The sequence below is a fragment of the Myotis davidii genome, unplaced genomic scaffold, assembly GCF_000327345.1.
Source record: "Myotis davidii unplaced genomic scaffold, ASM32734v1 scaffold726, whole genome shotgun sequence".
Classification (NCBI taxonomy): Eukaryota; Metazoa; Chordata; class Mammalia; order Chiroptera; family Vespertilionidae; genus Myotis; species Myotis davidii.
The window spans coordinates 549,959-561,262 of record NW_006297808.1 but is presented as its reverse complement, the minus strand read 5'-3'; the positions used below and the strand labels follow the sequence as shown (position 1 = coordinate 561,262).

Sequence of the window (11,304 nt, the reverse complement as noted above, 5' to 3'; positions counted from 1 at the left end):
AGCAGTTGTTGACATTTTGCCAGGTTTGCACACACTCTCTTTCCTCCCTGCACACATACTTTTTTTCTGAGAGTGGCATGAATACACCGTGACAATTGCCTGCTCAGTACTTCAGCATGCCTTTCCTAAGAACAGGACATTTCTCATCAGAGGTTCTGGAACATGAGCAGGGCTGAGTACTGAGTCCTGCTGGCAAACTCAATGCCCCTTCACTGCCCAAGCATGAACCAGGAAGGCTCACTGGATGGGGGAGGCTTGGACTCAGCTTTCTTCCTTTCTTCCTTTCTTCCTTCCTTCCTTTCTTCCTTCCTTCTTTCCTTCTTCCCTCCATCCTTCCCTCCCTCCCCCTTTCCTTTCTCCTCCCCTCCCTTTTTTCCATCCTTCCTTCCTTCCGTTCACTTTTTACTTAAATAGTCTTGGTCCTGGGGAATTCCTTCATTGTCTTGATTTATTACTTACACCAAATTTTTTATTTCAGAGAGGAAGGGAGAGGGAGAGAGAGATAGAAACATCAGTGATGAGAGAGAATCATGGATAGGCTGCCTCCTGCACGCTCCCCACTGAGATTTGTGCCCGCAACCCAGGCATGTGCCCTTGACTAGAATTGAACCAGGGACCCTTCAGTCCGCAGGCCGACACTCTGTCCACTGAGCAAAACCGGCTAGGGCCTTTTTTCCCTTTTGAAAATGGGTTTTATTTTTGAGAAGTTTTAGACCTACAGAAAAATTGAGAAGATAGCACAGAGAGTTCTCATATAAACCCACACCCAGTTTTCCTACTTTTCACACCCTGTGTCAGCACGGCACGTTTGCTTCAGTTAATATCCCTCGTCAGAGAAGGAGCTCCAGGAAGGGCTGAGGTTGAGAGTCCTGTCAGCCTGCTGACATGGCGAAGAACCGGAATGGAGTTGATTGAAAAATAAAAATAAAAAAACATGGGAGGCCGTCCATGGATGAATTGATGAAGAAAATGTGATATACATATCCTATATAATAAAAGCATAATATGCAAATCAACCGAACTGCGGAACAACCAGTTGGCGGGGGGCGGGGGCGGCGAGCAGGTGGTGCCAGGCCAGTGGGCAGAGGGAGGGGACAGTGGCTGGGGAGGGGAGGCAGCGGTTGCGGCTTAGGCCAGACTGAGGGCTCCTGGACTGCAAGAGGGCGCAGGCCGGGCTGAGGGAACCTGCCCTCCCTCCCCCCCAGTGCACAAATTTATATATATGTAGTGGAACACTACTCAGCAATAAAAAAGAATAAAATCTGCAACAACATGGATGAACCTAGATGGTATTAAGTTAACTGGAATAAGTCAGACAGAGAAAGACAAATACCATACGATTTCACTTACACGTGGAATCTAAAAAACAAAATAAACAAATAGACAAAGTAAAATAGAAATAGACCCATAGACACAGAGAACAAACTGATGGTTGCCAGAGGTGGTGGTGGGGGAGAGGGGTTGAGTAAAAACAGTAACAGGGAATAAGAGGTACAGATTTCTGGTTATAAAATAAGTCACAGGGATGTGGTGTACAGTCCAGGCAATACGTCATAACATAATAACTTTGTACAGTGACAGATGACTTATGTGGTGATCACGCCGTAAGGTATATAAATGTTGAATCATGATTGTTGTACATCTGAAACTACTATAATATTGTATGTCAACTATACTTTAGGTAAACAAATAAAAGACACGTGGAACCCTTGTTGCACACTCAGGTATGTGGTGGGAGCCTCATATGGCCTGTAGGTGGGAAGGCCTGGCCTGAGTGATGCTGAAGGGTAGTGACACCAAGCCCGTGGCAGCTGGCCAGCCCCTAGCATCTGCAGTTTCCACAGCCCAGTTGGAGGGAGAAGCAGGGAGTGTGCAAAGTGAGGGAGGTGGTGAGGGTGTGATTGAGTGCTGGGGGTGAGTCCTCAGGCACATGTCAAAAGTTTAAACCGGTAGGTTAAGCCCTGCTATAAAGAGAACATTAAAACTAAAAAAAGTTCAAACCTAACCACAAACTGAATCACTTTGTGGTTAGGTTTGAACAAATGTGGCTGCCCCAGGCCTGGCCCCACCTCCTGCTCCCCAGCTGATGGGACAGGTAGGGACTGGTCCTTGGGACCAGTCTGATCCAGAGCTGTAAGTCAGCAATGAGGGCTGCTGGCCAGGCTGGGTCAGTGGGTGCATCTGGCATTAAGGCAAAAATCTGGCAGCTGGACTTTTGGGCCCCAAGAAGGCAAGGGGTCAGGATCTGTGTGTGTCAGGAATGAGCGTGGGTGGTGTCCGCCCATCCATGCAGGGAGGCATGGAGCAGGAGGGAGGTGGGAGGCCTGGAAGGCCAGGTCTGGGGGCCTCTGCACTAGGAGCGAGGTGTAATATAATCTCTGAGTCACCTGGGGCCGGGGCACTGATGATCCCTAGACTTCTGGGGTTTGCCCCTGGCCTGTCACCACTGACTCACTGGCTGCCTGGGAGTCCCCTGATCAGCTGCTGGTTTCTCTCTCCCTCTTGGTGTGTCATGGACGCAGACAGCTTCTCTGAATCCTGTCGTCATCAGCTGTATGCCCTGCCCAGGCTTCTTGAAGGAAAAGGGTCTGGGTTCCAGGATCCTCTGAGGCTATCACCAGAGGGGTAAGGAGGAAGCAGGTTGGGGTGACCCCACCCCCTGCCCTAGCTCTGCCCCCTAAAGACCAGGCCTCTACTGGCTGCTCTGGGGGTCCTGGGTCAAGATGGGCCCTCCATGAAGCCCCACCTCTTCTGTTCTGAGGCTCCATCGTCCAACCAAAAGCAGAGCAGCCCTCTTATCAGTTCTCCTACAACCAACCTCCCACACTGGTCCAGGTACCGCCCCACAAGTCATAGCTGGCCAGGCCTGTCCTTGCTCAAAACCTGTCTATGGCCCCCGTGCCTCTAAGCTCTTGGGCTGGGCACTTGAGGCCTTTCCTGATGTGCCCAACTTGCTTTCCAGTCCAGCTCCATCACCTGCCCAGCTCCAGACCCCTCAGAGGCCCCTTCTGCCCCTTGCCACTCCCGTTTTGGAGAACTCTTTCTTCATAAGCTTCTAAGCTTTTACTTACCCTTCAGGTCTCCTCTTCCCCTGCCACCTCCTCCAGGAAGCCTGCCTGGGCCTCAGGTGGAGCTGTTTCCTCTCCAGAGTTCACACAGAGCTGGCTTCTCTGGTGTCAGGAATTGTCTATTTACTAGTAGACGGTGAGGTGGGGGCTCGAGGGCAGGCATCAGCCTAATTCCCTGCTGAGCTCCATGCCCAGCCCTGGGCCGGGCCCAGTGCAGGTCCTCAGTACATCCTTTGTGAAGGAATAAAAGAAGAAACAAATGAAGAGCAATGAATGAGAGGGTGGGTGTAGAGGAGAGCCCCAGCATCAGACGCTTTCCTTTTTTGGTCATTATTCTGGTGGCCCTGGAATGTCACATCAGCAAGCAGAGCCTTAGTTTTCCCATCTCTAAAGTGGGAATGATAAAGCCCTACATGGTTTTGTAGTAAGATCAAACAATTTCTTTTAATACTAAGGCACCTAGCCAAGTGCCTGGCCCGTAGCAGGTGCTCTAAAAATGTGTGCTAACCAACTGGGAGAGGGTGAAAGGATGCTTCCCTAGCTGGGGAGGGGTGAGGCTATGCCATCAGATTGGAAGGTCCTCAGGGACCTCCTGGCCTTCAGGGCCTCTCCTTCCAGGAAAGTTGAAGACACAACCATCAGAGAAGAGGACTGCCCTGGAGTGAGGGACAGGGAGCAGGGCGCGGGGTGGGTGGGAAGGAGGTCTCATGTCTGGGGCCCGGGATGGACCTCTCTGAGAACTAGGAGTGGCCTGGGAAGGGCTGGGCAGCTGGGTGGGATGGCGAGGAAAGCCAAGGTCATGAATGAATATAGGGCTTTTGCAACCACCAGACAGAAGCTGAAATCGGATGCACTCAGTCCCATCCTCTCTTTAAGTCTCCTCCCCTTTGACCTGTCTGAGCCCTTCTCAAAGCCCATTCACTGAGCTCCCAACCCCTCACTCAGCTGTGCCCTCTCTCTGAACCCATCTCCTGTCCCCAGAGGTCCCTGTCCGCCTGGACTGTGGGGCTCCAGCCAGCAGGCAGTAGTGTGGCCTTGCTTCTGTTCCTTGGACACTCCCCAGCTGTGGCCACCCCACCTCCACCTTCTCCCTCAGCCCACGTGGGGCCCAGCTTGGGGGCAGCACCGGCTCAGCCAGTCTGGCCAGCTGGGCAGCCAGGCCTCCTGTGTAATCAGGTCTGCCATTACCCAGTCTGGGGCCAAGTGAGAGGATGGCCACGGGGCTGGCCACGGGGCTGGGCACAGGGCTGGCTGAGGCTCTGGGGCTACTTGCTTAGCCTGGGACCGGACCTCCACTTCTGAGCCCAGGGCCCTGGCTTTCTAGAGCCTGTGCTGGGCCCGCTGGGCCCTTGTCAAGGAGGCCAGAGGAATCTCAGTGGGTCCCCGAGGGCCAGCTCCTGAGGTCTGAACCGAGCTTCCCAGTGCCTGGAAGGGAGGTGTCATCTTCCTTACCCAGATGGGGAAATTGTTGAGAGTTTAACTCTATTGCTCAATGTCACATAATTGGAAGTGGCAGAGCTGGGACTCAATCCAGGGAGCACTGGGGTTATTTCAGATGAGAGCCACAAAGGAGTCACCACATCCTCCTGTAGATTCTGAAAGTCCCAGCCCCGGGCCCAGCTCTTCCCATCGCTTCCAGAGCCAGGCAGGAGGCGGCCAGTCCTTACAGGCTGGGTCTGAAACAATAAACCTGTCTGCCTGTTTGCTATGAGATTCCAGGAGCTCCTCCTTCGGAATAATTCAGGGAGATGGCTCTAGAGTGACCTGGTGACACATTCTTTACACTCACAGACGATTAGGACAACCCCTTGCAAATTATTTACTGAAATTAAAACATTTTTTTAACATCATGGCCTTGTCGCTGGTTAAAAAAGAACAGGATTTTAACTTGTGTCTGTGGCCTGAGAAGTTAGTGAACTTCTGCCAAAATAAATAGTTTTGGACCAACTTCCAGCTAGACTAATATTTTAGCGGAGAGTGAGACTGCGCCCCTTTTTTCCCTCCAATTTTATAAAGATAGCACCCTGGCTGGTAGCTCAGTTGGTTAGAGCATTATTCCTATACAGGATTTCAAATTCAATCCCTGGTCAGGGCACATACAAGAATCAACAAATGAATGCATAAATAAGTAGAACAAGAAATAAATGTTTCTCTCTGTCTCTCCCTTCCTCTCTCTCTAAAAATCAATGAAAATTTTAAAAGGTATTTATTATATCCTTAAACATATTTGTAATATTTATTTCCTTTGGATAGTATAAGGATCAAAACATTACATCTGGTGGGGAGGAATAACTTTAAGTTGGCACTGGCTCCCCTGGCCTTAGTCTTCCGTTCCCAGAAGATAAAGCATAAAGTTCCGGAGACCTGATTCTACTCGGTCACTCCCCTACGTCTCAGAGGGGTCCATCCCAGGCCCCAGACAGGAGACTTCCTTCCCACCCACCCTGCTCCCTGCTCCCTGCTCCCTCTATCTCACTTCAGGCTCTGCGGTTCCTCTGGCTACCCTGGGGCGGGCTGGCAGCCCAGCACTGGTTCTGGGCTCAGGGCTGGCGGGCCCAGCACAGGCTCTAGTGGAGGTCTGCTCCTAGGCTAAGCAAGCAGCTCCCGGAGCCTCGGCCAGCAGACAGCCCCGTGCACCTTCCCTAGGGACACCCAAGGAGCTGAGTGTAGGGCACCGAGGAGTGAGCTCTCACCTGGTGTGAGCAGGACCAGAGCGAGGGGAGTGACTCAAATTGGGCTCCTTCCTCCTCATGGTACTAAAACTTTTTCAGCTCTCAGAGCATTTTCACATCCTCATCTCATTTCCCATCTGCCTCAGATAGGGAGGGCGGGAAACTGAGGCTCAGAAGCGGCACTGGCTTCTTCATGATCACGGGGCTGACAAGATGGCTATGGGGTGGGCAGGGAGGGTGCACCCGTCTGTGGGAGAGAGAGAGCTGTCCTGGATAAAAACCAGCGTGTATGACACGGTTCTATTGGCATAAGACTCTACGGTGTATGTTGGCAGAAAGAAAAAGAAATAGTGCTACTCCTGCCCCCTCTGCCCCAGAGCAAAGTGATGGATGGCAGCACATTATAAAGGGAAAGGTTGTCTGAGCTGTTGGAGGCCAGGCTCAGGGAGTCAGCGTGAGGGTAGGTAAAGCGTCTGGGCTTGGCTGGTATTTTTCCTGCAGCGGGTGAGTGGACCCAGCCAGTGTGGCTCCTGTAATAAATCAAGCACCAACAATTGTCTCTCCAGCTCCACTCATGTGCAGAGCTGCTCACGGCTCCCCCCAGGGCTGGCTCCCTCCTGCACCTCTGCACCCGAGCTCCCCACAGACTTCCCCTGGCCTGGGCCTGCCCTTTGCCTTACGCCTTCTGCACCTGCGCGCCCCTGGCCTCTCTCCCTCCCCCACACCTGCTGTGCTTGGCTGGGCCAGGAAGGACGGCTTCTTAGTCACTGCTGTTGGGCCACAGGTGAAAAGCTATAGGGCCTGCATGCTTCCCCTCCCCCACGCCTGCTTTTCCAAGTGTCAGTTGGCTGTGTCCCAGGAGAACAGCAGCAGGAAGCGCGAGATGGGGGAGGATGTTCTGGCCATCTGGCCAACTCCCTTCTGTAATCAGAAAGTGTGCTGAAGGGCTGGGACACCAGATAAGGAACACCTGGGTACGGTGCCCACCACATCCTGGGCGAGCCCTGCCCGCTCAGCTTACCCATCTGTGCAGCGGCAGGAAGATCACTGCCCTGCCTAGGACGCAAAGGCTGTGATGAAGTCATTGCGGAAAGCACTCATTGTCAGTCTTGAAGGGTAGTTATCTCTGTGCTCAGCTCACATGCCCCGGTGTGTACTGTTCCTCAGAGCCTTGTATGGTAAACCCTGGAAGGCGTGGTCCAGGTAGAAACCATCCGTTTGTGTTGGTGTGTGTTCTGGTGTGTGTGTGTGGGGGGGGGGGAGGCGCTGGGAATATGCATTATTGACCACCTGGAGTATTAATTGAGCACCTACTATGAGTCAACGCCTGTGGGAGCTCTGAGGTTGAGTCAGTTATTGCTTTTGTCCTCCAGGAGCCCCCAGCCTCAGAGGGGAGACACAGCACAAGACCTCAACGCCCTCATTATGCTAGATTGTCCCAGCCAGCCTTGTGCTTCATCAGGTGTCTCAAGTGCCTCCCGTGTGCGGAGGGCTCACAGATGGCTTCAGCCCAGATCACGCATGCTCAATGAATGGTTCTCTGTCAGGAAGCTCCAGGCCCTCCCGTCGCACCAGAATCAGTCACCCCAGGGTGCCATGCGAGATGCTGGACAATGCCGGGCGCTCAGGGACAGAGCAGAGCCCTGGCCCCCGAGGCATCCTTCCCTGCACCCCCTCCGCAGGCTGGAGGAGAGAAACATGCAGTGGCCCTGTAGACCAAGCATTCCCTCGATCCAGCTGGGAGGAACCTCAGCCACACTCTCACCCCTACGGCGCTCCTTCCGCTAGGTCCCTTCAGCCCCCTGCCTGGAACCAGGTCCTTCCTGATCCTGGATCCCCTGCCCTGCTTTACCTCCACCCTGTTCCCGGAGGCACCTTTCTAAAAGGTGTGTGGAATCCTCCAACTGGCACCCAGTGCCCTTGCCCATCCTGTGCTTCTGTGTACAGCCCTGGGGCTTGGAAAGCAGAGATTTCTGGCCCTTTCACTAGAGCCCTTCCTCCACCCCCCCAGTCTCTGTCAGACTGGATTCCTCGTTCCCAGAATATTTTCCCACCTTGGGGTACCTTTGCTCTTGATGTTCTCTCTCCCCGATGTCCTCCTCCACCCAATTCTGCCACCTTGCACAACTCCAGGGGGACCCACTCATGACGATTTCTGTCATCAGTGCCCTCCGCATATAACCCAAGAAATCGGCGCCCCTTCCCTGTCAAGCCTCCTCCTCAGAACCCCACCTCCACCCTGGTCTGAGTTTTCCCTTCCTTTGAAATCTCACGGGACTTTGCTCCCACCCAGGGCCGCTGTGTGTGTCTTCACAGAGTCAACCCCCATTTGCTGGGCTGATGTCCCGGGGTCTGGCCCACGGCTTGCTCTTGGTGACTTCCTCTACCCAGTTCTGGCCAAGCAGGTCAGCCTGGCAGGGATGAAGCCCACTGGCTGAAATGTCCACGTAGGGGGAAAGGGGAGGGGGAGGCGGCTTTCTTCTCTCTTTGGCCAAAATGGCATCACTTCCAAGGCCCCCAAACCTGGCAGGGCAGCCAGTGGTGATGGTGAGAGATGGGGAGGGTGGCTGATGGACCCTGGGGTCCTGGCCCCCCACTCCTCATTCCCCCAAGCTGACCTCATTAGGTCAATGTGGAGACCATGGTGAGGCAACTGCATGGTCAATGAGTAGTGATCAGGCCAGCAACGCAGGTGATAAGGATGCAACAACAGTCATCAAAGCGGGGCGGCTCTGACTTTCCTAGGACTTCATTCTCCCCTTCATCCTTCCTGAGGGTCACCCCCCTCCCCCCAGTCCAACCAACCAAGCCTGGAATGAGGGAGCCCCGGGGTGTGGTAACCCTGGTTTTCGCCCCACACACACACCTCCAAGCAATTCCAGGTGCCCAGGGAGCTATGACTCAGTGTCTGACCTCAGCATGGGCCCGGGTGCAGGGGGAGAGAGGGCAGTTTCCTATGAGATTGTGACTCAGGGGCCCAGGGCTGGGGAGGTAAAGTGCCTTTGTTGGCCTGGGCTCAGGAATCCAGAGAAACTGGTCAGGGAAAGGCCCCAGGAACTGAAACCCCTCCCTCTATCCCCGCCCCTCCAGGGAGCCATATAACCGCCCCACGCTCACTCCGGAGCAAGTGCGAGTAGCAGCTGTCGGCTGGAAGGAACTGGTCTGTCTGGTCACACTCACTGAGCTGGCTTCTGACTCTTGGGAGAGACATTCACAGCTGCTCTGACTGCCTTCTTCGCCTTTGCCTTCGCCTTGGACTCGCAGTGAAAGGCCTCCCTGTGGACACTGAGTGACCATCCCCAGCATTTGGATTTCTACAGCGCCCAGGGCCAGACCCCCAAAGACTTCCAGGTCCTAGACCCCAGCAGACGCGGAACGATGGCCTCCATGGGGCTACAGGTGATGGGCATCGCGCTGGCCGTGCTGGGCTGGCTGGGCGCCATCCTGAGCTGTGCGCTGCCCATGTGGCGGGTCACGGCCTTCATCGGCAGCAACATCGTCACGTCGCAGACCATCTGGGAAGGCCTGTGGATGAACTGCGTGGTGCAGAGCACCGGCCAGATGCAGTGCAAGGTGTACGACTCCATGCTGGCGCTGCCGCAGGACCTGCAGGCCGCCCGCGCCCTCATCGTCATCTGCATCGTCGTGGCTGTGGTGGGCGTGCTGCTGTCTGTGGTGGGTGGCAAGTGCACCAACTGCGTGGAGGATGAGAGCACCAAAGCCAAGACCATGATTGTGGCGGGCGTGGTGTTCATTCTGGCCGGCCTGCTGGTGATGGTGCCGGTGTCCTGGACGGCCAACACCATCATCCGAGATTTCTACAATCCGCTGGTGGCCGCTGGTCAGAAGCGGGAGATAGGGGCCTCGCTCTATGTGGGCTGGGCGGCTGCCGGCCTGATGATGCTTGGGGGGGCCCTGCTCTGCTGCAACTGCCCACCCCGCGCTGACAAACCCTACTCGGCCAAGTATTCTGCCGCCCGCTCCGCCCCTGCCAGCAACTACGTGTAAGGTGCCACCGCTCAACTCTTTTCAGACTTTGTTTCTCCCTGGACTCAGCTCAGCGCAGCTTGTAACCCTAGGATGGCCCTGCCGTGGCCCGCAGGCTGCTGGGGGATGGGCGAGCAGGGACTGAGACAGGACATTGGCCAGCAGCCCTCAGCCCCTCTGGCCCTCTCGGATGCCTTCCTAAGGCTTCCTCTACACTACAAGGACGGACTGAAAGACTTCCTAGCCACCTTCCTCTGAATGGATATGGACACAGGGGCGGGGGGCATGACAGTGGAGTAGGGAGCTGGCTCTTGCTGGCCAGGACAGCTCAGCCCTGACTCTACTTGGGATCTCTGACTGGGTGCCCTGCCAATGCCTGTGTTGGCCACTGTTCTTTGATCATCCCCACTCCCTCCAAGCGCATCCTGTGGAAACCTGTGGCCGTGAGAATGGCTGGGGCCTCACCCACCCACCTGCCTACGGAGCAGAGTTGACAGACGGGTTTAGAAGGGAGGGGTGAAGGTGCTACAAACTGGTTTGGGTAGTGGTGGGGGAGGGGGCTGTAGAGGCAGCCCTGGTTGCCCGTACCTCTTCCCACCCACCCTGTAGCCTCAGTGGCTTCAGCAGAACCCTGGGCCCCTTGACACTGGCCACCTCCATCTGCCAATGCGAAGGTCATTGGCTGGCCTGGGGGAGGCAGAGGGGACGGAATCACTCTGGCCTTCATCCTGGGGCTTTTCCCTGCCTCCTCTGTGGTCTGTTTTGTAATTTAAGATCTATTTGTCACGGTAATTACTATTATTTTCTACAATAAATGGCACCTGTGCACAGGAAGACTCTGTATGTTTCTGATTTCAGCTGTGGAGGTGGGCGGGGCAGGGGTGGAGGGGGTCAGCGAGGGGTAGGACCACTGTGTCTAGCCTGGTTGAGAACTTAAAACACTGGCTTCGTGGAAAAAAAAAAAAAAAAAGGAACTGGCCTGACCTTTGGAATCCCCTTGTTCAAGCCCTTCAGTTATTAGAGGGTGATACCCATATACAGGGAAGTGTGTGCCCAGAACCCTGGTGAAGTGTTGGGGACTTTAGAGGGAGGGCTGATGGGGACATCCAGACCTAGTGAATGGGTCACCTGTTCTCTCCCTGTTTGTCCCAACTTTGTCTGGGCAGCCAGGCTGGTCTGCTCACTCTTCCTCTGGGCTTTTGCTTAGACTTTCCCTGCCTTGAGCCTGGAATGTTCTTTTTCCTTTCCCCACCCCTCTGAATCCTGCTCATCCTGAAGGCCCAGCTTGGAGCCTCCTCCCCCACAAAGCCTTCCCACCTGCTTGGAGGAATTATTACCAGCCCTGGTCATGGGGCAGCCTCCAAGCCTCACCCTGAGTTCCGATCTCTGCGGAGATAAAGAAACTGAGTCCTGGACATGTGAAAGTGTTTGGCCAAGGCCCAGAGGCAGGCATGCACATTTCCTGTTTTGTGAGTTAGAGGTGAGAGGGCCCATCAGCCTGGGAAGAGTCATAAAGTCCCATCTTCGGCCCTGTCGTGTCTGGCTCAGGGACCACCGGGGTGGGGCCTCTCTGTCCA

At 54.9% G+C, this 11,304-nt stretch overlaps 1 protein-coding gene across 1 annotated transcript; it reads left to right on the top strand.

Moving 5' to 3' along the window:
• Window positions 1-8,848: 8,848 nt before the first annotated feature.
• On the top strand, window positions 8,849-10,561 carry CLDN4 (claudin 4). Its single transcript, XM_006773366.2, has one exon. The coding sequence runs from the start codon at window positions 9,119-9,121 to the stop codon at window positions 9,746-9,748; it is 630 nt and encodes a 209-aa protein (XP_006773429.1). The 5' UTR covers window positions 8,849-9,118; the 3' UTR covers window positions 9,749-10,561.
• Window positions 10,562-11,304: the final 743 nt, after the last annotated feature.

Bases quoted from the DNA above. Each gene is read 5' to 3' on its own strand.
- CLDN4 (XM_006773366.2), top strand. From the start codon at position 9,119: ATGGCCTCCATGGGGCTACAGGTGATGGGCATCGCGCTGGCCGTGCTG.